The sequence below is a fragment of the Gopherus flavomarginatus genome, chromosome 12, assembly GCF_025201925.1.
Source record: "Gopherus flavomarginatus isolate rGopFla2 chromosome 12, rGopFla2.mat.asm, whole genome shotgun sequence".
NCBI lineage: Eukaryota > Metazoa > Chordata > Testudines > Testudinidae > Gopherus > Gopherus flavomarginatus.
In genome coordinates, this window is record NC_066628.1 from 13,480,291 (window position 1) to 13,506,644 (window position 26,354).

The following is a 26,354-nucleotide window of genomic DNA, read 5'->3' on the forward strand; positions in this document are numbered from 1 at the left end:
ACATAATTTCTACAGGAACCAACCTGGGGTCTGAAATGATTCCACTGGAGAAGAGCCCACTGAGATGCTCTGAGCCAGACCAGGATTCCCTAACCCATGTCAGAAAATGGGTGGAACTTGTTTCACAGGTTCTGAAAGCTCAAATATATGCTGATAACCAAATCCCTGATATGAGCATCAACCACCTTGGCAAACTACAGGGTCAGATGAAGCCCCTCTGACAGAAATGGATGATGGGACAAAAACTTCTCAGCTCACTTCAGCTTCAACACTGTGTAGAGTAGAGCTGACAGGCCGCTGGCTCCCAATATCCTCCATCCCTACGTTTCTCCTTCCTCTCCCCTTGGCCTCAGAGGAGCCTCTCTCTCAAAAACTACCAGTTCAATTTCTTTGATGTGTTCTGAAATACTCTTCCACCCTCAGAGCATTCACTTGAACATTTTTAGAATGGGATTTTCTACTTGAAGACAGAAGAGGGAGGGGCTGAAAGCTGGATCCCGGTTGCATTGTCAGTGATGGACAGAGACATAAAAAAGGAAACAAGAAGATGCTGTAGAGCTGTTTGCCTCTTGTGAGTTGATTTTCTCAAAAAAAAAATAATTTTTTTTTCCTTTTTTAAAAAACATTACCCACTCTGCATTGTCTCTATCAAAAACAGGAGGGTTTGGGGAGCAAGCAGAAAAAAATAACTTGTTGGGGAAAAACATTTGTATGAAAATCACTGAATAAAATGAACAGAAACAAAAATTACATTTAATGAGAGTGAAGGTTCCAGTAGGACTCACCTGCCCACCCAAAACCTTAGAACACGAGAAGGGAAAAGACTTGTCACACTGATTACAGCATCTCGGATCATACACACCCACGCTTCATGAGGCCTTCACTTCCATCTCTAACAGGAACCCAAAAGTAAAATTCATCCAACTTCATCCCACTCACGCTGTAATACAAAACCCGACCAGTGAACTAATACTAGGCGTCTTTCATTGGCCACTGTCAGAAGACAGGATACTGGGCTAGATGGACCTTTGGACTGACACAGTATGGCCAATCAACAGTTCAGCACATCCCATCTCCCACAGCCTGTGTGTTTGGGAATTAATCTGCTTTGACAGCATGCAGGTTACTGCAAAAGTTTTGTGTCAGAGAGTGAGTTGGACGGCAGTGTGGGGGCATGTTGTTTTTCAATCTCTGTTGGAGAAGGAAAACTTTTAGACTCTATGACAGTTATTCCCCCACCTCCCATCCCAATCTCCAAGTAATCCACCCACTAGCACCCCAGATACCTCTCCCATTGGCTGGGCCCATCCAGCAACAACCCAATTTCAAAACACTCCATTCACCTCCCGTGCTCCAAAATCCACCATCCTGCCTCATGGGTCCCAAGTCTCTCAATGCCCCAGCACCCATCCTCAGCCACCTATAGATCTCACAATCCCCAGATGAGTGAGTGGAGCAGAACTCTGAGAAAAAACATTGTGACCATCTATCCTGTGTGGATTTTCTGATGCCTTATGAGGTGGGAACTCTGACGGAAGTTTTTCCCACACTCGGGGCATTTATAGGGTTTTTCTCCCGTATGGATCCTCTGATGTGTTTTAAGAAGTGAGTTTGACTGGAAGCTTTTCCCGCACTCACTACATTTAAAAGGTCTCTCCTCAGTGTGGATTTTCTGGTGTCTAATAAGGCCTGAGGTCACACTGAATCGTTCCCCACAGTCGGGGCATTTATAGGGCCTGTCTTCTGAGTGGATTCGCCGGTGTCTCCGGAGGGTTGAGCTGTCATTGTACCTTTTCCCACAGTCCAGGCATTTAAAGGGTTTCTCTCCCGTATGGATTCTCTGATGTTTCATAAGGGCTGAGCAATAACTGAAGCTTTTCCCGCACTCGGGGCACTTATAGGGTTTCTCTCCTGTGTGGATTCTCTGGTGTTTAACAAGGGCTGAATTCATACTAAAGTTTTTCCCACAGTCGGGGCATTTATAAGGTGCTGCTGCCGTGTTAGTTCCCTGATGTGTAACAGGTGCTGGCCTTCGTTTCTCTCCAGTGTGCATTCTCTTATGTTTAATAAGGCCTGAGCAGTCACTGAAGCTTTCCCCACAGACCAGGCATTTATAGGGTCTCTCTCCTGTGTGGCTCCTCTGATGTCTGGTAAGGTGGGAGCTCAGACGAAAGCTATTCCCGCAATCAAAGCATTTATAGGGTTTTTCTCCCGTGTGGATTCTCAGATGTGCTGTGAGGTCTGAGCTCACACTGAAGCTTTTCCCGCAGTCAGGGCATTTATAGGGCTTCTCTCCAGTGTGGACTCTCTGATGTACAATCAGGATCGATCTCCGATTGAAGCTTTTCCCACACACGGGGCACTTAAAGGGTCTCTCTCCCGTGTGAATTCTCTGATGCACATGGAGGTCTCTACTCACACTAAAGTTTTTCCCACAGTCGGGGCATTTGTAAGGGTTGTCCACCATATGGGTGGCCTCGTGTGCAAGAAGGTAAGAGCTCACTCGGAATTTTTTGCCACATTTGAGGCACTCATAGGGTTTCTCTCCTGTATGGATTTTCCGATGGGTACAAAGGGTCGAGCTCAGACGGAAGCTTTTCCCACAGTCAGGGCACTTATAGGGTTTCTCTCCTGTGTGGATTCTTTTATGTTTAATAAGGGTTGATCTCACAGTGAAGCTTTTCCCACATTCAGGGCATTTATAGGGCTTCTCTCCAGTGTGAATTCTCTGATGCGTAATAAGAAATGACCTCCGATTGAAGATTTTCCCACACTCAAGGCAGTTATAGGGTTTCTCTCCCATGTGGATTCTCTGATGGACTTTTATACTTTTAGATTTCCTGAGAGCTCTGCCTGTGGTACTGGCTTTACCATGTGACTCCTCTACGGGAATTTTCCCCAGATCTTTTGAACTGCATTGACTCTCGTAGGTAGTCACCTTCTCGGGACTCAGGGAAATGCTCCCTTCGGATCTTCTCAATAGCCTCCCATCTGCTTCTGCTTCCCACAGGCAGTTCTCCTCCTTTATCTTCACCGTCCTATCCTCTGCTGGAATAAAGAGGGAAAATTGAGACCCGAGTCATTGCTTGGGCTGAGAAGTAAAGAATCCTCTGAAAGGGGCAACAACAGAAATAAATAATATGATCTGAAATAAGGGACCAAATCCCCCAAAGTGGAGGGACCAGTTCTGATTCTGCATGGCAGCTGAGCACTGAGAAAGAAAGGGGATGAGGTGGAGAGAGGTGTATTCATGTGTCAGTCAGGGTGTGAGGGGAAACTGACATCTGCCAGGATAATGCGACTCCTGCTGGGAAAACCCTGACATGGGTGAGAAGATGCAGAACTGAGGGACCTTTCTGAGAATCCCAGCTGTTTCCTTCACTCACTCATGATTTCTGAGTTGGTTTAACACACTTCTCACCTGCGCAGGATCCTTTCGGGATCTCCCCTTCCTCTTCATCCAAGGGGCTCAGCTCCTCCCCTGGCTCCATCGGAAAGATCTGGAGTAGAAATAGCCCTGGATTAGATGGAGTGTGGGCTTCCTGCACACAAGGCGAGTTTATTCACTCATGTGTCTTCATGTGCGATTTTTACCGATTTTTCAGCAGGGAGCAGTTGAGTCATCTTGAAAAGTGAAGTGTTAAAATCAGACTCGTGGTTTTAATATGAGGGAAATGAAGCTTTAATTCTCTCTCCGGTCACAGACCGATGCCACAGTGTGCTGTTGCTTTAGCAGGGCTCACTGCATGCTGTGAGGCAATGAGTCCTAGTGGATATGGTACTAGGCAGACCCTCATGAGACCTCTGATCTACACCCAGCTCTGTCATTGGCCTGAAAAGCAATATTCCCATCCCCAAGTTCCAAATATCAGGAGTCAGATCTCAAAAATCATGAGATTTCCTGAGGAAAAAGTGTTGTAACTGTAGGAGTCCTGACCCAAAAGAAGGTATTGGGGGCACTGCAAGGTTATTGTAGGGGTGTTGTGATATTGTCATCCTTACTTCTGTGCTGCTGTTGGCAGCAGCACTGCCTTCAGCGTTGGGCAGCTGGAAAGCAGCATCTGCTGGCTGGGAGCCCAGCTCTGAAGGCAGCGCCAGGGCCAGCAGCAGCATAGAAGTAAGAATGGCATGGCACGGTATTGCCACCTTTACTTCTGTGCTGCTGCCTTCAGAGCTGGGCCCTCGGCCAGCAGCCACCACTCACCAGCTGCCTATTGCCACCCTTCCTTCTGTGCTGCTGCTGACAGGGCTGCTTTCAGAGCTGGGCACCTGGCCAGCAGCCACCACTTTCCAGCCACCTAGCTCTCAAGGCAGTGCAGAAGTAAGAGTCGCAATACCACAACCCCCTACAGTAACCTTGCAACCATCCCACCCCCTGAACCCCCTTTTGGGTCAGGCCCCCCAATTTGAGAAACATTGGTCTCCCTATGAAATCTGTATAATATAGAGTAATAGTATACAAAAGACCAGATTGCATGGTGGAGACCAGATTTCATGGTCCGTGACACGTTTTACATGGCCATGAATTTGGTAGGGCCCTATTGATAGTGGGGACATACACACATCATTTTATTTTTCCAGTAAGGATTAAAAAAAAAAACCAACTCCACACTGCTCATATTTAGTGTCAGTTCATTTTTTCAATCCGAGCGCAAGATCATCTTATTTGCAAATATGAGGCCAGATGAAGTACCTGAAGAAAAGCAACCACAATTAGCAACAATCTTCACAGTCTGCAGCAGAATTTAATCAGGACAATTATATTGGTGTGGTAGCCAACACTACAGAATTTCATGGAGTTTTGACCCTCCAGAGGGTGAGATGACCACTCTTGTCGTAGTATAATTCCCAATTCTGGACCTTAGCGTCCAAAATATGGGTACTAGCATGAGTTTCCCTAAGCTTAATTACCAGCTTAGGTCTGATATGCTGCCACCAATCAGGAATTTTCCAGGTCCTGATACCCTCTGGTCCCCCCAAAACCTTCCCTGAGGACCCCAAGACCCAGATTCCCTGAGTCTCACAACAAAGGGGAATAAACCATTCCCTTCCCCCTCTCTTCTTCCTCCCAGCTCCTTCCCGCCCTGGGAACACTAGGAGATCGCCTGATTCAACTTTTTGAATCACCACACCGAGAGGAGTGTTACCTTCCCCCTCACCCAGAGGCAATACAAGCTGCGTGAATATAACACAGAGAGAAAATTTATCCTTCCCTTCTCCCCACCAATTTCCTGGTGAGTACAGACACAATTCTCTTGAACCTTAACTGGGAGAAAAAAATTAAACAGGTCTTACAAAGCAAAACTTTTAATAAAAAAGAAAGAAAAAAGTAAAAGGTTTATCTCTGCACTTTAGATGGTAAAAAGTTACAGGGTCTTTCAACTATAAACAATAGAAAGAAACTTTCTCCAGCAGAAACACAATTTAAGCTACTTCCAGCAAGTACACATATGTAAATGAAAAAAAAAAAAAAAAACAAATTCATAGATAGATCATAGATTATTAGAGTTGGAAGGGACCTCAGGAGATCATCTAGTCCAACCCCCTGCTCAAAGCAGGGCCAATCCCTAAATGGCCCCCTCAGGGATTAAAAGACTATGACCGCCTTTTCTTACTCACAATTCTGAATAGATAAGAGACTGTAGCAGGGAGATTGGCCGAAACCTGGTTGCACCTCTAGCCCCATCCAGGACCCAGGGAGAACAAAACCAAACCCAAAACCCACAAACAAAGGCTTCCCTCCACGAGATTTGAAAGTATTTTGTCTCCTGATTGGTCCTCTGGTCAGGTGTTTGCAGGTCACTGTTTGTTAACCCTTTATAGGTGAAAGAGACGTTAACCCTTAGCTATCTGTTTATGACAACTCCTGCCTGCAGAGTCAATTTAGTACAAGTAAAAATGGGGAGGGGGAAAGACTTGTAGAACAACCAATATTCTAAATCGTCACAAGCCATGATAGTCCAGGTTGCCCTTCTGCATACAATGTTTTTCTCTGTACAAGTGATTATATATATATATATATATATATATAAATAAATAAAACTTTATATTTAAATTAAAATAAGGAATTAGCAGCCTTCAAGTTCCTTGTTGACATCCGAGGTTGGTATTATAGTGAGCTCAAATATTCTAGAAATGGGAGGTGTTGTCACACTGGAACACACCTACTAACCGAGCAGCTTCAGGAGAGAAACTGTAACCATTTCAGCCAGAGATAGTCAACTATTTTTTGTCAAGGTGCAAATTTCTTGGTCAAGGTGTGGCCAAGATCCAGACTCCAAAGAAAAATAATACAAATATTAACAACAATAATGAATAAATAAAAATAATTGTGGGGTCCATTCAAAAGCATCTGGTAGTCCAATTTTGGCCCATGATCTGCCTATTGGCTACCATGATTTGAGCCCCCTCTGTCTCCCTTACAGCAGGGAGCAGATTCGGATGGCCAGCGAGGGAAGTGACTTCAGCAGATGTTACAGAACACGTTCAGTTGGCTGAAGCCCCCCCCAGTAACAGCAGCAAAGTAGCAAATTATGACCGGTAGCAGTTTGTAATATTATTCTGGCTCCTCCTACCAGGACTAAACCCAATGAGACACTTTTAATTTCCCCATCCAGGCACAGAATCTCTGAACCAAACTGCAGAAAGAAGCAGAATCGAAGACGCTGCTCTGGGGGATCCCCCTGACACTGTCCCCAGGGCAGTGCATCCCCCCAGCAGCGCGGGGACCAGGCAGAGGCAGGAATTGGCTTTTCCTCTCCCAGCTCCTCCTCTTCTCCCCAGGAAAGTCAATGTGCACTGGGGCAGGGCCGGCTTTAGGCCAATTCAACCAATTCCCCTGAATCTGGCCCCACCCCTAAGAGGGCACCGCGCCCAAGCCCCACTATGATGTACTAGCAAGAGCTGGTGTGCTGTACCAGGGTGGCCCGGCTTCCCCAGGGGTGAATTTAAAGGGCCTGGGGCTCCCAGCAGGGGCTGGAGCCCGAGCCTCTTTAAATTGCCACCAGAGCCCCACTGCTGGAGCCTTGGGGTAGGGCTGTGGGGCTCTGGGGGCTATTTAAAAAGTCCTGGACTCCCGTTGCTTCTACCGCCCTGGCTCTTTAAATAGCCGCAGGAGCCCCACTGCTTCCCCAGGGCTCCCGCAGCTATTTAAAGGGCTGGGACAGTAGAAGCAGGGGAGCCCTGGGCTCTTTAAATAGCCGTGAGAGCCCTGGGGTAGCAGGGGGCTCCGGGGGCTATTCAAAGGGCTGGGTCTCCAACTTCCTCCGCCGCCTCGGTCATTTAAATAGCCGCCAGAGCCCCACCGCTTCCCCAGGGCTCCCGCGGCTATTTACTGGGCCAGGGCAGACTGGTTGAAGCAGGGGAGCCCTGGGCCCTTTAAATAGCCCCTGAGCCCTGGGCTGCTGCTGCTGCCCTGGTGGGGGAGGCAGGAGGAGGAGTGGGCACTCACCGTACAGGGTGGGCTGTACCCCCTGTACCCGCACCCCCTGCCCACAGCCAGCCCCGCACCCTCTGCCCTGCCTGCAGTCAGCCCCTGCCCTGCCTCTAGCAAGCCCCATGTCCACTGGTGCCCTGCAGTTCCCAGAGCAGTAATCCTCCCTGCACACCTCCTTCAATGAGGGGGGCAGGGAGCAGCTGGGACCCACACATGTGCACACCCTAGGGTGACCAGACAGCAAGTGTGAAAAATCGGGACGGGGCGGGGGGTAATAGGATCCTATATAAGAAAAAGACCCAAAAATCAGGACTGTCTCTATAAAATCGGGACATTTGGTCTCTGGGGTGACCCCCAGGGAGTGATGGGGACCCACACATATGAAATGGAGCTCATTTCTAGTTCAGGCCCATCTTTTTAAAAAAGAACTTTAGGGTTAACATTCAGCCGTATTTTCCTAGGCATGTCAAGCTTTTTGGTTCTTAAATCACCATCCAGAAGGAAAACACGGACGTATGGTAACCCTATTGGTACAAAAAATACGTACTGTGGCAGATTCCTTAAATCAGAACTTTTTATAGGGAACTGGTTGCAAAGAAAGTAAAGGCTTTTTTTACATTTTTTTTAAGTCATTCCCGCTTGGGCCTTGCCGAAAATGTTCAAATTGGGCCGCGCACTTCCTAAAGCCAGCCCTGTCCCGGGATGCTGCAGGGAATGGGGCTGGGAGCCGGGACCTCCCTCCCCACTGATCGCTCCTGCTGCCCCTGCCAGGCTCTCCCCGTCTCCCTCCCGCCCCCTCCCCTCGGGCTGGGACACTCGGTCCCTGGCCCGGCCCGGGCGTTCGCTCCCCGGAGCTGGCTCGGCTCCTGCAGGAGCTCGGGGGGGGGGGGGGGGCAGCAGCGCTGGGACTCGCAGACCCCCCCCAGCAGCAGAGCTGGGGCGAGGGGGGGGCCGTTGGTGCAGAGTCACTTTCCTGCCCGGCCCCAGCCCTTCCCCCGGGTCTCGCCCCTCACCTGCAGGCTCCGGCTCCGGGGCTGGTGTCGGCAGAGCGCCCGGATTCCAGCCCCCGCAGAAAGTCCCCCCGGCTGGGCACAGAGGGGGGTTAGCGCAGGTGTCTCCCCGCTGGGGAGCCGCAGCTGCTCAGTCCCGGCTCCCGGACTGACCCGGGAGGAAGTTCAACCCCTGATATCCTGAGATCGTTCAGCGACCAGCCGCCTCCCTTCCCGGAGCCCTGAGCAGGGCCCCCTGGCGGCCGCAGCTCCGGAAATGCGGATACAAGGTGAGCCCCAGCTCGGGATGTTCACCAGACACACTGTAGCCAGGGGAGGCTCCGGGTGCCGCGAGTGGTGGCGGGGGCGCTGCTCCCTCCGCTCAGCACAGCCGGGAGCTGCGATTTACTGCTGCTGCTTCTCCTGGGAGCCGGGAGCCACCGGGCGGAGCCGGAGACTCCAGGTAATTGAGGGAGAACTGGGGGGAAAGTGCTGCGTGTCCCCCCTCCCTGGGGGGGGGGGGGAGTGCTGCGTGTCACCCCGCACCCCATCGCTGCTCCCCGCGTGTCTGCCAGTCCCAGAGCTGCAGGCTTTAGCTCAGACATTTTTCCTGCAGGGGCTTAGGGGTGGGGCAGGGAGTCGTGGTTCAGGTGGAGGAAATGGAGAGAAAGGCCTGGGGGGGGGGGGCGCCAGGATCAGGTCCCAGCGGGGTCCCCCCCTCTGCCTGGCCAGAAGGGGAGGGGTGAGCAATAAGAAGATGGGAAAGGGGGGTACAGACAGCATGGTTGTGCTGGGGGGCACCCCAGGGAGAGGAGAAGAGCAGGGGCTCAAGGGAGTGTGTGGGGGGGGTTATTCATTTAAAAATCTACCCCATTATCTTGAGACAAGCCGGAGGGTCCCTGTGAACTCCGCAGCGATGGGTAAATCTCCCCAGCACTGACAGGGGCCTGTTTGCTCCACACCCATCGGGTCTGAAAGGACTGAGGCCAGGTCTACACGACAGACCTATGTTGATATAACTACATGGCTGGAGGAGGGGGGAGCAGCTTCAGCAGATGTTACTGAGCATGCTCAGACTGCTCAGGCCTGCTCAGCCACAGCAAACGTTCACTATCCCTTGGGAGGATCTCAAGCAAAATGTGGGTGTTATTCTGCAGCCTGGCAGGGCAAGAAGGGCAATTGGGGAAGCTTCTGCAGGGGCTTTCTATGTCACACCCCGATTCCCCAGGCTCTTTGCCTGCAGACAGATGCTCTGGGCTTTAGTTACAACTGGTCCCACTGACTGGGCTGCAGCCCGGGTTGGTAGCGAGGGACCAAGGAAGTGGCTGAATCTTTGTAACAGATGCTGGCAGGGGGAAAGCAAGAAGGAGGAGAGTTAAGGGCTCTGAGGCTTTTCTGCAATACAACTATACAGTATATCTAGATAGCATAATCAAGCATCATGCACTGTGTGACTCCTGCTTTTGATTGATTAGTAATCAAGGCTCCTAGAAGACGTTACTGCTGCCTCCATTGTGATCTGGAGACCTGGACCAAGCAGCTGCTGCTCTGTGTCAGGGAAAGACCAGAGAAACCAATGGGGGACTTTCCGCGGTGGCTGGAACCAGCCCTTGGGGGAGCCACAGGCTCTGCCAACACCAGCCCCGGAGCCGGAGCCTGCGGGTGAGGGGAGAGACCCGGGGGAAAGGGCTGTGGTCAGGCAGTAGAGGAGGGGTTGGCAACCTTTCAGAAGTGCTGTGCCGAGTCTCATTTATTCACTCTAATTTAAGGTTTTGCGTGCCAGTAATACATTTTACGTTTTTATAAGGTCTCTTTCTGTAAGTCTATAATATATAACTAAACTATTGTTGTATGGAAAGTAAATAAGGTTTTTAAAACGTTTAAGAAGCTTCATTTAAAATTAAATTAAAATGCAGAGCTCCCCAGACCGGTGGCCAGGACCCAGGCAGTGTGAGTGCCACTGAAAATCAGCTCGTGTGCCACAGGTTGCCTGTCGCTGCTGTAGAGGATGGGTTCCTCTAAAGTGCTGGGAAATCTAGCTGAAAAGCTACATCAGGCAGGGTGATTAGTCTCTGCTGTCTCTCCCCCTAGGGCAGGTCTCTGTGGCTCTGGTCTTTGACTGAGCCTGACCCACTGCACAGGGGTAAAGAACTTTGAGAGCCCCAGATGCAAAGTGATAGAGAGGGGCAGGGCTAGGGCATGGTTATTATTTCATTGATTTCTTCCATAGGAAACTGACACTCCCCAAAATTCTGAAATAACAGAGACAAAATATTTAACCATGGTCTTTGAATTGGCATCCAAAATGTAGCCTCACCAGGTATGTTTTCATATGCTGGGTGTGTGCACATGGATGCCATTTGCACACTCTGATGGAGGGTGAGAGAGATGCATGCAAAAGAGTTGTGGGTGCACATGCAAAGGGCTATCCTGGATCAACAAGGTAAAAACATGACTAAGCATCTTCCCCAGTGTCACAGAGTTTAGAATTGCTCCAGCTGCTGTACTGACCCTGGCAAGCTGCAGAGTAACATCCACATTTTGCTCCAGATCACCCAGTCCTCCCAGGGGACAGGGAAAGGACAGAACTTCTGGTGGGTTTGGTCTGGCTATAGCTGGGGTGGGGAATGCAGAGAGGTAGGAGCCCAGCAAGTGAAATCTCTTCTGAGCCTGCTTTAATGTGTGGCATAAGTTGCAGGGAAAACCCCAGCAGGAGGGGTGGAAATTCCCCTACGAGAAGTAACAAACGGCTGACCACGCAGACATCAGAGGCGCACAGCCAGCACATTCAAGTCACTCTGGAAAGTTGGGAACTGGGCTTGAATATCACAAGGTTTAAAAATACACTTTCGGGGGCAGGGTGATTTTATTTATCGTCTGGTGGTTGAGTCTGTGGGGGGAAGCCCCCTGCCCCCTGAGTGAGTAGAGAGTGTGTGTGTGTGTGTGCACACGCGTGTGCACGCACACACTTATTGCATCAAAAGAGCAAAACTCCACCTGCCACAGTGCATGTGCAAAATTGCAGCCTCCCTCCTCACAGGGAGACTCCACCCACTGACCCTTCCCTATTCCTGAGATGGGGGAGCTGCCACTCTGTGTCCAACTCCACACCCTGCCCTGTCACCAGTCTCTTCTCCCCTGATCCTCGCAGTCTCCTCTTCACACCTGCCCTTTTAGTCACCTGCCGTTCCCTTACATCTTCCGTGTACCTCTCACATCAGCCACCCCACATGCCCTTATGCTCCCTGTCTGCAAACCCCCGCAGCCTCCAACCCTTCACCCCACATTCCCCTGCACTCCCTAATCCATGACATTCCCCTAAACCATTGTCAGGCTTGGTCTGGTCCCCACAAACTCCCCTACACTGCTCTTAGCCTCCTTCTATTCCCCCCCACCCCATACTCCTATGGGCCTCTGTTTCCCTCTTGCCTCCATGTGCCTTGCATCATCCCTCATTCTCCCTGCTGCCCCTCACTCATTACCTTCTTCTGTCTGTTTCCTGCTCCCTTCCCAGGATCTCACTACACCTCCTCCCCACTCAGTCCGCCCCCTGGACATGGACAACCCTGTGCACTGCCCCACAATCCACCTCTCTCCCCCTCCACCCCTCACTAATTCCCCTGCACCCTCCTCAGTCTGGCTGTAGCTTCCTGTGTCTCCTTTTCTATGCATGGTGTCCTTGTCAGAGGATGTCGTGAAGGCCAAGACTATAGCAGAGTTCAGACAAGAACTAGATAAATTCATGGAGGATAGGTCCATGCTAGGATGGGCAGGGAAAGTGTCCCTAATCTCTGTTTGCCAGAAGCTGGGAATGGGCGACAGGGGATGGATCACATGATGATTACCTGTTCTGTTCATTCCCTCTGGGGCACCTGGCATTGGCCACTGTTGGTAGACAGGATACTGGGCTAGATGGGCCTTTAGTCTGACCCAGTATTAGCCATTCTTATGTTCTTATATATCCAGCCTCCTAACCGTAGGGCCCTAGCCATATTCCCTGAGGAGAGCATGGCTTTAACCATACTGAAAACAATAAGAACTGGTGACCAGTACTAGGAGCTGCCTTACTTTCACATGCCTGGAAGATCTGTAGGGAAATGGTAGCCATCTGGAATAATAATGAATAATTATTGAATGAACAGTAATAGTCCTCAACTCTACTATGGGAACAGCCATCAGTATTACTCAGGTGGCTCCCCAAAATGCCAACCTTTTCCAAGAAAAATTTCTAGACAAATGAACCATGAAACCAATGATGTACCTGAGATATACCAATGATATTTTCATCCTATGGACAGATCACCTCAGCTCCCTCACAGATTTCCACCACAACTTCAACAACCATCACCCATCCATTAAACTATCTCTGGAATAACTCCACACTAGCATCAACTTCCTGGACAGCAATTAGCTGCAATAATGGAACCCTACAGACAACAATATATGAGAAACCCACAGATCACCACACCTACCTTCACAGATCCAATAATTGCCCCAAACATACGAAGAAATCAGTTATCTACAGCCAGACACTCAGATGCCACAGATTATGCTCTGAGGAAAAAGTCCAGGATACATACCTTAACACACTTAAAACCACCCTTACCAAACAAGGACACTCCACCAAAGAAAATGGGTCCATCAATGACTATTAGTCTGGATGGGTAGACCAGAACACACCAACTCAAAGCAGCACCAGACCCTGCCAGAACAACAGATGGAAAACCTGCAGACATAGCTCCACTGCTACAATGATCAACACCCCCCAGAACACACCTTTCAAGATCCATGGGTCCTACACATTCCCATCATGACATGGGGTGTACTTCACCCAGTGCACTAAATGCCCCAGTAACAACTACGTGGGTGAAACCAGACAGGCTCTATGCTCTCGAGTGAACTGACACATAAAAATGCAAAAAGGCAAAAATGCTCTATCGCCTGTGGGTGAACACTTTTCACAAAATGATCACTCTGTGTGTGAACTCTCAGTCCTCATCCTCAAAAGAAACCTGCTCCATACCTTCAAAAGATGAGCCTGGAGGCTTAAATTCATAACTTTGCTGGAGTCTAAAAATCCTGGACTGAATAGAGACACTGATTTTATGGCTTATGGATTTATTACAACAAACTGTAACTCTCTAACCCCCTTTTTGTTCTATGACTACTACAGTGGTGTTAACAGGCCACTTCACCTTGAGTGGGACTTTGTCAGCAATCAGTTCCACTTTGCATGTAGCTGTGACAGCCTGACTTTAGTACTTTTCCCAGACCCAGAGAAGAGCTCTGTGTAAACTCGAAAGCTTGTCTCTCTCCCCAACAGAAGTTGAACTGGTAAAAGATATCACCTTTGTGTCATAAATAGATAGCTAAGGGTTAATGTCTCTTTCACCTAAAAAAAAGTAACCTGAAGCACCTGACCAGAGGACCAATCAGGAAACCAGACTTTTTCAGATCTGGGTGGAGGGAAGTTTGTGTCTGAGTTCTTTGTCTTCTGCCTGTACTCTCTCGGCTATGAGAAGTGATTTTTTCTGTCTCCTGCCTTTCTAATCTTCTGTTTCCCAGTTGTGAGTACAAAAGATCAGATAGTGATTTATATGTTTTTTTGTATTTACATGTCTATAGTTGCTGGAGTGTTTTGAATTGTATTCTTTTTGAATAAGGCTGTTTATTCAATATTCTTTTAAGCAATTGACCCTGTATTTGTCACCTTAATACAGAGAGACCATTTTTATGTATTTTTCTTTCTTTTTATATAAAGCTTTCTTTTTAAGACCTGTTGGAGTTTTTCTTCAGTGGGGAACTCCAGGAAATTGAGTCTTTGCTCACCAGGGAATTGGTGGGAGGAAAAAGTCAGGGGGAAATCTGTGTGTGTTAGATTTACTAGCCTGACTTTGCATTCCCTCTGGGTGAGGGGGGAAGAGAGATTAGCTCTCGGTACTTCTGTTTTCCAAGGCTGGAAACGGGGGAGGGTGGAATCCCTCTGTTTAGATTCACGGAGCTTGCTTCTGTGTGTCTCTCCAGGAACACCTGGAGGGGGGAAGGGAAGAGGTTTATTTCCCTTTGTTGTGAGACTCAAGGGATTTGGGTCTTGGGGTCCCCAGGGAAGGTTTTTGGGGGGACCAGAGTGCCCCAAAACACTCTAAATTTTTGGGTGGTGGCAGCTTTACCAGGTCCAAGCTGGTAACTAAGCTTGGAGGTTTTCATGCTAACCCCCATATTTTGGGCGCTAAGGTCCAAATCTGGGACTAGGTTTATGATACCTTGTCTCTCTTGAGTAAGGATGACTTGACTTCAGCATTCTGAAGGTAATAGGAGATGACAGCCATGATGAACAACAGAAAACAAGTGAGTTCTGCATCGAGAATTGTGAGATCATGGGAAACTTCTAAAACTCCAGACTAAATGTCATGAGATTCATAATGCTTTCAGTAGAGTCTGCAGCTCTTGGGCAACAGTCACAACCAGTATGTTTTCAATTAAAGTGTCTGGAAATTTTCCACCTCTCCCTAGGAAAGTTCCCTGTTTTCTGCAGGGAGGGGGATTTTCCAGCCCTCTCCTGGAGTGAGCTGGTGGGATTGTGGCTGGGGCAGCAGGTACTGAATGAGGATCTCTTGCTATTTTAGGGGCCAGTGACCTTCAAGAAGGAGACTCATCATGCAGGAAAATTGTGAGAATGTGACCTCACTGGGTAAGGATCCCTGTACCTTTAGGAATTAGAAGCTGGGGGAGCAGGTATCTCTGAGGCACATGGGTTGGCTTCTGCTCAGGGTTCTTCCCTGCTCCCTTATATCTTGCGGGGACCAGCCCCATCACCCCCAGAATTCATATGACCACTCCACACCCTCTTGCAAGGGAGAGGAGATTCAGAGATGCGTTGGAGTTGCTAGTCCATCCCCAGAACTTCGAATGGAGAGGAAGAGTTGCATGTTCCTCTCCGTATTATTGAACATGGACGCACAGTGTCCTTCCCTACAGAGAACTGGGTCCATACCTGGAGAGGGCTTTGGTCTCAGCAATATTAGAAAGGAGTAAGAGATGGTCCAATTCCTAAGCCAGAATCATAAGACTCCCCAGTTTATGGAGATCCCAGGATCTCCTTCCGCAGGAATCACATGCCACTATAAACACCTGACCTCCCGCAAAGGATCTTTGAGACCATTTTTCAGTCCATTTGGTTTATACAAAGGCACTACCTGGCACATCTGAAAACATCTGAGAATAACTGTAAAACCCTAGTCTCAGCCTCAGCTGTTTTCTTTCCTCTGAGCTGGGTTTCCAGGTCCCACAGCCAACATCATCTCCTAGCTGGAAAGCGGGGAAGAGCCATGATTCCTAGGTCACCAGGGCTCCATGGAAAGAGCGATCCTGAGAGGTGCCGGTCAGATGAGGAATTGTTTGAACAGATGCAGAAATCATCCAGCCTTGGCATAAACATCTGGGATTCTCACATAGGCCCCATAATCTCCCCCATTTCTGCCTCATCTCTACCTAGTCAAGATTGTGCCCGTGAGGTGTTATATCTTCCTGGCAGATGTTACTCATGGCTTTCCTCCCACCCTGACCAACATCTGGCAGCAGCTCATGTCTCTCTGAATGTTCAGATAGGATGAAGAGGCAAAAGTGGTCCTCTCCTCTCTCTCTTTTGAGGAAGGTCTTTGGATTCAGATTCTACTCTTGAGTTTTTGATCACCCCAGAAGTTATTTGGGTTTGTTTTCCTCATTCTCATCCCCTTTCTCAGGTACTCTTTCCCCCGACACAGGGACTGACTCCTGTCTGGATTCTCTCTCTGTCCCAGCAGATGATGTGATGGTGAGTGAGAATGAGGAAGAAAGTCCTCAGCAGAAAAGTCTTGAGCAAGTGGAATCACGTAGGATATTGCTGGGAAGACCTGAAGCGGGTATTTTCCAAATTTCTGAGCTGGGAGAATCCTGTGAGACTCAACACAGGCCAGGGAGGCAACTGGGAAAGCCCCCAGGAGATGGATAGGGAAAATCCAATCACCGTGGGGGAGATTTGGAGGACCTCAATGGGACCACAGTGCAGGTGAGAATCAGCACTAAAGAGAAACGGCATGAATGTGCTGTGTGTGGGAAAAGCTTCAACCAGAGATCAAACCTGATTGTACATCAGAGAGTTCACACAGGAGAGAGATCTTATAGCTGCCCTAACTGCAAGAAAAGCTTCAAGCAGAGTTCAGACCTTCTTCGACATCAAAGAATTCACACAGAAGAGAGGCCCTACCGATGTCCCATCTGTGGGAAAAGCTTCAATCAGAGCTCAGAACTTAGTAAACATCAGAGAACCCACACGGGAGAGAAACCCTATAAGTGCCCTGAGTGTGGGAAACACTTCAATCAGAGGTCAGAACTCGTTAAACATCACAGAATTCACACAGGAGAGAGACCTTATAGGTGCTTGGACTGTGGAGAAACCTTTAGCCAGAGCTCACACCTTACTGTGCATCAGAGAATCCACACAGGAGAGAGACCCTATAAGTGCCCCAAGTGTGGAGAAAGTTTCAGTGTGAGATCAGCCCTTACTGCACATCAAAGGATCCATACAGGAGAGAAACCCTATAAATGCCCCATCTGTGAAGAAAGATTCAGTCAGGTCTCAGCCCTTATTACACATGAGAGAATCCACTCCGGAGAGAGACGCTATAAATGCCCCAACTGCGGGAAAAGCTTCACGCAGAGCTCAGCCCTAATTAGACATCAGAGAACCCACATGGGAGAGACACCCTATAAATGCCTAGACTGTGGGAAAAGCTTCAAGGCGAAGGTCTCTCTAATGTCCCACCAGAAACCGCACACAGGATAGAAGGTGTCAGGAGCTTTCCTTGCGGGGCAGGTGTGGCCAAATTCAGTGGGCTATTCATTTTTATTGGAGCTTACAGGAAAATATCATTTGCATCGTCTGAATTGCCAGCAGAAGAGAAGATGAGGCAGCATAGAGGCAGACAGCATGGGATAGCATCCACCCCCAGCAGGGAAAAGAAACTGTAGCTGGGGAGACATGTCAGAAGACGACATTTCTAAGGTTTACTGGATTATGAAGAGACAGGGAGCAAATCCCTAAATTATCCTTCAGCTGAGGAGACAAAGAAAACGAGCACCTTGAACTCTGACAGCGGGGCTCCTGGCTGAAAGCTAGCCAGCCATTGCTGGGAATGGAGTGAGGAAACTACCTTGTACAAAGACTGGTGCTTGTTAAGTTAGCTCCTAGCCATTAAGAAGCGTATTTTTACTTTTATTTGTTTGTGACCCTTTCTATCTTTATTCCTTCTGCCAGGTATCACTTAGGGCTTGGCTACGCTTGCAAGGTAGAATGCATTAAAGCAGCCCTAGGCACCCTAACTCCCGATCCGTCCACACTGGCAAGGCACCTAGAGCACCTGGACCCTGCAGCTGGAGTGCTCCTGGTAATCCACCTCCATGAGAAGCATAACGCTTGCTGCTCACCTGAGTGTCAGTGTGAATGAGGTGTTGCATTACTGTGCTTTGATTGGCCTCCAGAAATGTCCCATAATCCCCTTAAGTCAAGTGGCATTCTTGTCATTGTTTTGGAATCGGCTGCAGGAATGCAGATATGCCCTTTCAAAGCTCTGTTTCTGACAACCGGCTGTTTATCTGCTCCAAGACAAAGCAAGCCATTAGTGTGGAATGTTGCTGTTGCTGTTGTGAGTGTGTGTGGCAGGGGGTGGGAGGAGTCTGAATTTACAAGACCGCATGTTGACACACTCTCAGCACCCCAAAAACCCACTCTCTCTCTCCTCCCACATACACACAACACACTCCCTGTCACACTCTACCCCATCCCCCCACATTTGAAAGCACATTGCAGCCACTTGAATGCTGGAATAGTGTTGTATCAACCAGGCAAGGTACTAACAGACTTCAACAGGACTTTATTTTTACAGTGGAAACCTCTTTACCAAGCTGCTGCTGCACCCTCTGTAACTCTCACTCAGCCTCCTCAACTCCTCCCCCCTCCTTCCTCTTTCCTGTCCTTTCAGACTCCCAACAATCAGTGCTCCCAGTTCTAATAATTACAAGCACATCTAAACATCACAGATAGCTACTACATGCACTGCTCTTTGTGGTGTCGCAAGAGCTGCTAATGTGTCCATGCCAAGTGCGCTTCCAGCTGAGTGTGTAAATGCAGAGCAGCGTTTTCCCTGCTGCTGTCTCCGAAGGCTGGTTTAACTCCCAGCGCTCCACATCTGCAAGTGTAGCCATGCCCTTAAGCTATGACTTTCGTTTAATACATTTGTTTTATTTTCACTACAAAGCAACTCAGGGCTGTGTTTCAAGGGAAGGGTGTATTTACCCTAGTTCAGTTAACAAGCTGTAAAGTACTGACTCTTTAACAGAGAACTGAACTTAATATCTTCTGTGAATGTACAGTGATAGGGGCTGTGCATTTCAGAGAACCATCTCGGAGGCACTCGGGGGCTGGAGTTCACCAGTTGTTAGCGAGGGTTGGGTTGGAAGAGTGCTGAACAGTTTGCTGGTGAGGAAAACAGAGGTGTGTGGCAGGGAGCTGACACACCATCTAACCTCCAACAAAACTCACTTTTGCTGAGGCTGAGGGGTAACACAGTGGCTCCCAGCTCTGGATGTCCCCAGTGGCTTGTTAAAGTGGTGCTGTGATGGTACCTCCCATAAGGCTTTATGGAAGTATGACATAACTGGAATATGTTTTGTGCTGCTTGTGCCATGTAACATATCTCTGTATAAGTGATGGTCTGCTGTATCTATTCATCTTATTTGTACACATATATCATTTTGTAATTGAGGTTAAGAATATTGGCTGTATACTGGCTTGATTTCTAAGTAAGCTTTGTGAGGCATTTGGTCAGCTTCTTTAGGAAGGAATTTGCAAGGTTAAGTAGCTGATCAGGAAGCTCTTGGGAAACAATGCATCTTGGAATGCTCCAATCCACATAAAAAGTCTTCCTAAAGACATACAAGATACCATGCATGGCTGCCCGGGGGAGGGGGACAAGTGGGGCAATTTGCCCCACGCCCTGCAGGGGCCCCACGAGCTCTGGCCCAGCAGCGGTCTGGGTCTTCGGCTGCATTATGTCGGCGGGGGCCCTTCAGTGCTTCTGAAGACGTGGAGTGACTAAAGGGCCACCGCAGCCGAAATGCCACCGAAGACCCTGACCGCCGCCTGGTGAGTACAAGTGCCACAGCTGCCTCGCTTTGCCTCAGGCCCCCTGAATCCTCTGAGCGGCCCTGATACCATGTGGACAATGGCTTCTGCCTGTAAAGACTGTGAGTCATGCATGGACATGTGACTTGCCCGGGTGACTCCAGAACTCCCATCTTGGAGCTGGATTTGCATAGGAGTGCGGAGGGAGGTCTCCACCCACAAGAGAAAGTCTATTTAAACCCAAGAGAGACCCCTCCATTTTGTCTTTGGCTGGCAAAAGAAGGAGCCTCTCCACCCTCCAGGATACTTGAAGGAAACTGGAACAAAGGATAGTAACTACAGGGGGTGTGAGCAATTGCTGAACCCAGGCTAAAAGGAGATTAGTCTGTAAAAAGGAGCATTCTGGAACTGGTGAGGATCTTATCTGTATTTAGTTTGATTAGACATAGATTTGCACATTTTATTTTATTTTGCTTGGTGACTTACTTTGTTCTGTCTGTTACTACTTGGAATCACTTAAATCCTACTTTCTGTATTTAATAAAATCACTTTTTACTTATTAATTATCTCAGAGTATGCATTAATTCCTGAGGGAGCAAACAACTGTGCATCTCTCTCTATCTGTGTTATAGAGGGTGAACAATTCAGGAGTTTACCCTGCATAAGCTTTATACAGAGTAAAATGGATTTATTTGGGTTTAGACCCCATGATGAGTTGGGCACCTGAATGCTACAGACAAGCACACTTCTGTGGACTGTTTTCAGGTAAACCTGCAGCTTTGGGGCAAGTAATTCAGACCTTGGGTCTTTGTTGGAGCAGACGGGAGTGTCTGGCTCAGCAAGACAGGGTGCTGGAGTCCTAAGCTGGCAGGGAAAACAGGAGCAGAGGTAGTCTTGGCACATCAGGTGGCAGCTCCCAGGGGGTTTCTGTGATCCAACCCGTCACAGGTGCCATGTACTAGGATGGGGGTGGCCAAACCTACTGACCCTCTGAGCTGCACGCAATAATCTTTATAACCTCAAGAGCCGGGCTTGCCTGCTGGGGCTTGGGGCTTCAGCTCTGTGGGGCTCCCCTGTCAGGGCACAGGGCGTCTGCCCCATGGCAGGCACCTGCCAAGGCTCAGGGCTCCAGCAGGAGTACCCCGTGGGGCTGAAGCCCTGAGCCCTGCCAGAGGGCAGAAGCCCCAAGTTCTCCTCCCTGCCTGTTAGGCAGAGAATGGGGGGCATCCCCCATTAGCCAGGATGGGCAGGGATGGTGTCTGTAGCCTCTGTTTTCCAGAAGCTGGGAATGGGTGACGGGATGGATCACTGGATGATTTACCTGTTCTGTTCATTCCCTCTGGGGCACCTGGCATTGGCCACTGTCGGAAGACAGCATACTGGGCGAGATGGACCATTGGTCTGACCCAATGATGGCCATTCTTATGGTGGGCTCCAGGAGCCGCACTTTAACTATAAAAGAGCTGCACGTGGCTCACAAGCCGCAGTTTGGCCACCTCTGTGCTAGGAGCTAGTCCTCACCTTTCCTCTATCAGCCTGTCCCATAGCTTGGTGGTTAGGCTGCTCTCATGACAGACTGTGCTGGTGGCAGCCTTTCTCCCTCTGAGGCAGAAGGGGGTGGGTCTTGAATCTGGGTCTCCAGCACCTCAGGTAAGTGCTCTAGCTACTGGGTTAAAAGTTAGTTGTGTGGGCACTGCCACCTTCTCCATGGCTGTTTGTTTTGTTTTGCATGGAGTGAGGCAGGCTCCTGCCTCATTCTCACAAGAAACAATGTAGGTGCCTAAGCCACCGACTCCAGGAGAGGGGCCGTCCATGGATCAATCAGAGCTAGGTGCCCAACTCCATGAGAGGAACTTGGGACATGCACCCTGCATTGGCTTCTCCCACTGACTGTCTGAGGGGCTCTCTTCTCCCCACGCGCGTGCCGGCTTTTGTGGATCCCAGTCTAAGACCCTTCTCTCTCCCCACGCATTGGGCAGGGCGGGAGGCGGGGGGGTGGAGCTGAGGTAGCTCACTCAAGCTGTGTGGATCCCAGTATTGTTCCAGTGATTTTCAAGGTGGCTAAAAGCAGTGGCAGATTAACCAATGGGCCCACAGGGCCTCTGCCCAGAGGCCCCGGCCAATTAGGGGCCACCGGAAAAATGGACGCCTCACCCGCAGCAGACAAGTGTTGTGCAGGGAGGGGGAAGCTCTCGTGCCCTGATCCTGCTCCACTATCCAGCAGCAGTGCTGGGTGGGGCAGGGCGGGGGATCCCCCTGTGCCCTGACCCTGCTCCGCTCCCCGGCAGCAGTGCCAAGTGGGCAGGGGAATCCCCTGCACCCTGGCAGAAGCACAGGGCAGTGGGGGAAACCCCTGCACTCGGGCCCCAACTGTAGCCCCGGGACTGGAGGAGCTCTGGCGGAGGAGGGAGGGGGACAGAGTTCTCCGGTCTTGGGGCTGCAGTGGGTGGGCAGAAAGGAGCAAATGGGGGACCACAGTGGTGGGGGGATGGCATGGGATGGGACCATGGGTGGAACAGGGGTGGGCTGCAGACTGAAGGGGTCGAACGGGGGTGGGACTGCAGGCAGGAGGGAGACCTCCACTTGCTTTGGCCCAGGGCCACACAAAACCTTAATCCACCTTTGAAAACGTTCAGTGTTGCAACATTCAGCGTTACAAGGCCTAAGTCCCTTTGTGGCTCCAGGTCCCGAGCACCAAGTTCTGCCAGCCTGGCAGGCCCACAGGAGGAGAAATGAAGAGCAAAAGACCCCAATGGAGCCTGTCCAGCCCCAGTGTGCCACACCCCAGCGCCTCACAACCGCCAGTCATCTGCCCCTCCCCACTGCTGCCTCCTCCCAGGTGCCACAGGACCACCTCCCCCCCCCCCCCGTTAATGCAGCCCAGGGCTCCCTCTATGGGATGCTGGCTCTGCTCCAGCCCCAGGTTGGGGGGATGGGAAATGGGCCCTAAGGTGCCGAAATCTCTGTCCCTGCGAATTCCCCCACTCCTGAGCTGATCCAGTATCCCAACCATAGCCTTCCTCGCGCCCGCATGTTTCTCAGCCCTGGCAGGGCCCCGAGCAGGCAGAAGTGTTCCCTTTGTCCTCCCAGCTCCCCTGAACATGCCCCCTGCGGACTCTGGCTTTCTGCTGCGCTCACAGCTCGGCTCCTAGTGGGGCAGGTGCCCCCTCAACCTAACCACTCAGCTCTCCTGGAGAGAAACCAGAGAGACTGAGCTCCCTCCCCCACATGGCACAGGAGCCAGGACTCCTGGGTTCTAGTCCCATCTCTGGGAGGAGAGTGGGTATGTGTCAGCAGGGGGCTGGGAGCCAGGACTCCTGGGTTCTCTGGCAAGTCAATGGGCTCGAGGGGGATTAGGAACCAGGACTCCTGGGTTCTCATACTAGCTCTGACAGGGGAATAGGATTGAGGGGGGTTGGGAACCAGGACTCCTGGGTTCTAGTCCCATCTCTGGAGCAGTAGTGAGTGAGGTTTCCTGTGGGGAGGAGGAAATGTATGGAAGAAGTTTAAGGGGAGTTGTCACCTAGCAAAGGGAGGTGGGTTTTGGCCCTGGTGAGAGGTAGAGCCTACTGAGCCATATCTAAGATGGAGGGATGCACAGATGTACCTCACCCAGGAATGGGTTTGGCTGCTGTCACTGGTGAACAGGGGATACGGCATGCCTCTGACACCCAGCACAGCAGCTAGTTGAGGTTTATTTATCCCCTTGCTGGGCTCTGTACACACAGGACAGGGGGATAAGGGCCAGCCCCGTGGGAATCCAGAGCAGGGTTAGTGACCAGAAAAGCAGAGACCCTGTTTGGAAAACAAGCTGTGGTTTTCAGGAATGCCAGGCTGTGATGATCACTGAAACACAGACACCACCAGGCTGCTGGATAACGGTCACACTGCACAGCGATTGCTCACCCAGTGCTAAAAAACAGCCACCTCTAGGGTGGGGTGTGGCAGCTCGGTAATAACCACAAAGTCAAGTTCTAGAGCAGAAATGCAGCGAGGAGCCAGCCAGTGGGAGCAGCAACAGCCAAAGCCGGGACCTTCAGATCTTCCTGTCAAAACTGTAGAAAGTGCTGCCCTGGGGATGGTATCGGGGAATCTCCAGAGCAGATCCTTTGATTTTGCTCCTTGCTAGCATTTGGCTGAGGGGAGAAGGGGTGTCTCTGTGGGAGTAGCCCTGGTGTAGCATCAGTGACTGTCTGCAGGGAAAGAGCCTGGGGGGAATCGGTGTGAAATGGACTAAAGCTCCTTCTGAAACCTTCCCAATTGTCTTTCTCACCTTGACTAGCTGCAGTGTAACATCCACCTTTTGTTCCAGATCATCCCAGCCCCTGGAAGTTAAAGAGCGGCAGTCGAGATGGATCAAGAAGGGGATTATCAAACAGGGAGCTGCTGGTGGGTTTTTCCTAGGACAGAAAACGCTGAGAGGAGAGGATGGGGTGGCAAGTTGAATCTAGGGGCTGATTTTTAGGGGACCCATTGGATGCTTTTGCATGTGCAGGGTGTGGTAAGGTGAATTCCCCCATCTCTGTCCTCTAGGATAAGGAATTACACACAAGATGGGAGTAATCTATGCCTCTAGCAGTGTTTGACCCTACACGGGCTGCAGAAGGTGTGGTTATTTCAGGCTGCCACTTTTCTTGAGTCCCCAGCTTGATACACCTTGATCCTGATTTCCAGACCTGCAACTTTCATTTGAAGCTGTGGCTGAACGGTAGCTAAATATTGATATAAGTAATGATAATAGCTATCTTATTTATTGACTAAATACTGTAGCCCCCTTTGCCAAGCCGTAGCAGATGTCAGAGCCTTGCTTTGAAGGAGAAATCGATGGCACAGAGTCAGGGTATGTTCTATTGTGAGTTGTATATTTACACTATACCCACCTGTCCTTGAACAGAGGTGGTCATAAATGGGATGCAGGCAAACCTGCCTTTTAAAAATCTCAGCCCAACAATAATTCCTGGTTTGTGAGAAGCACCTCTGCCCCCAAACTTGACTTAAATCTACTCTAAATTCCCTTGCTGTTTGCCACAGCCCCAGCTCCCCAAACAGAATCTGCATTGCAAAATTAACATCTTCAAAAACTGAACAGTGCCCATACTTTGAGAAAAAGAACTTTTAAGCTTGTGCTATAGTGCCACCTGGTGATTGCTGCCATAATAGGTCCATATATCCATAACAGCACAAACGGTATTGATCTACTTGGGCATGGCCATAATTGATCAGAAGCAATTACAGAAATGTAGTCAGTAAATACATACATACATTAATAACCTTTGCTCATTCTGCTCCATTCTAGGAAGATTGCTTTGTTTAAAAACAAATGGTCAGGAGGCTCCCCATTGAGGTCTCATTCCCTGGCTTTGCCACAGGCTGGCTAATTGAATTTGGTCAAATCAGAGTGTGTGCGTCACACACAAAAGCCCTATGTATGACCAGCTTATTTTTTCATGTTTACAGCACAGGCAATTTGAGAATGAAGGGCCTTTTAAGGCTTGCACTGAGATCCCCAATCATGTCTGGTTCGGGGAGAGGGATCTAGTGGTTAGAATGGGAGGGCTGGGAGTCAGGACTCCTGGGTGCTATCACCAGCTCTGGGAGAGGAGTGATGTCTAGAAGTTCGAGCAGTGGGGCCTGGGAGTCAGGGCTCCTGTGTTCTGCTCCCAGCTCTGGGAGGAAAGTGGTGTCTAGTGTTTAGAGCAGAGGTAGCTGAGAATCAGGACACCTGGGTTCTGTTCCTAGTTCTTGATGGGAGTGGATCCAGATTGTTCATGGTTTAAGCAGTCTCTAGGCTCTGTAACATGCCCAGTCAAACCCCAGCAGCAGCATCTATCTCAGCTTCCCCCAACCCTTGTGTGCTCCCATATCTCCACCCCACCCCGAGCTAGAAAAGGTGTCACATGGAAGGATAGTAGCTCCACGCTGAAAATTATTTAATCCACTTGGGATTCAACAGAAAGCTTTGGATCGTTGGCCAGTTCGTTGTCATGGTCCTTGTTAATGAACCAATCAGCAGCAGAGTGAGTGTGCGTGTGTGTGTGTGGAGGGGGGGAATCATGATCCCAGAGGTGTGTGTGGTGGATGGGGGATGGATGGCAGTTCTTTGGGGTGCAATTTGCTGAATCAGTGTGAGAAAGGATTTGACCCCTCTTGGGGCTGGAGCCCAGGCGTGGAAGCAGTCTGGGACATATGAGAGCCTGGCCCAGTGGGGATGATCATGGGCCCCATAGAGAGGATAAGAGAGTTATTACTGCTCCCTCAAAGGGAGCAGTAATATCTCTCTTTGACAGAAGCAGGTGATTTGGGAGCTGAGAGGGCTGGGTGCTCTCCAGATGTACCTAGGAATGAGGTCTGCAGAGCATGGATTTGGCGGGGGGGGGGGTCTGAGAATAGACAGATGTGGGGGTGGTGCTGTCATCCTCTGTCCTGCCGCAAGACTCCTTCACCCAGCTGGACAGTGAGATTCCCCTCATGTGAGAATGTCTTTGTTATGGTTTCCATTCGCCCCCTAGGCCCCGGGGATCTGTTGGCCTGCACAACACAAAGCAAGTTTGTTAATAGCAGCAAAGGGCTGTGAATACAAGGAAGGTGGGGCTTGGATCTGCAAAGTACATGGATGGGAGAGAAAAGGCCAAGTGGTGCAGGATGGTGGGATGGACGAGGAGTGGATAGGGGTGTTCTCCTCTCAGAGGCCGTGCAGAAGCCACTGGTGTAAGAGGGTGCTGTGCTGCCGTAGTTCCCATGTTTCACAGGGGGCATTAAACCAGTCAGG

The 26,354-nt window shown here is 50.0% G+C and overlaps 2 protein-coding genes across 7 annotated transcripts in view; one reads left to right on the top strand and one right to left on the bottom strand.

Annotated features, from left to right (window-relative positions):
* Positions 1-726: 726 nt before the first annotated feature.
* LOC127032795 (zinc finger protein 345-like) overlaps positions 727-26,354 on the bottom strand; it is a 181,750-nt gene continuing 156,122 nt past the window's right edge. Inside the window, exons 2-3 of the mRNA XM_050920396.1 lie at positions 3,422-3,500; positions 727-3,048 (exon numbers count right to left, since the gene is read on the bottom strand). Coding sequence (XP_050776353.1) covers positions 1,487-3,048; positions 3,422-3,491 — 1,632 coding nt within the window. The 5' untranslated portion in view covers positions 3,492-3,500 and the 3' untranslated portion in view covers positions 727-1,486. The remainder of the gene's footprint in view (positions 3,049-3,421; positions 3,501-26,354) is intronic.
* LOC127032866 (myb/SANT-like DNA-binding domain-containing protein 2) overlaps positions 8,797-26,354 on the top strand; it is a 37,775-nt gene continuing 20,217 nt past the window's right edge. For 3 of the 6 annotated variants that reach the window (XR_007768930.1, XR_007768928.1, XM_050920461.1), the window contains exons 1-3: positions 8,797-8,887; positions 9,900-10,086; positions 23,898-23,974. The gene's annotated coding sequence lies outside the window, so the exon portion shown is untranslated. Of the gene's footprint in view, positions 8,888-9,899; positions 10,087-12,722; positions 14,193-15,050; positions 15,116-16,226; positions 16,521-23,897; positions 23,975-26,354 lie in introns of those variants that run through there. The other 3 variants (XR_007768926.1, XR_007768929.1, XR_007768927.1) reach the window with 3 other exon arrangements.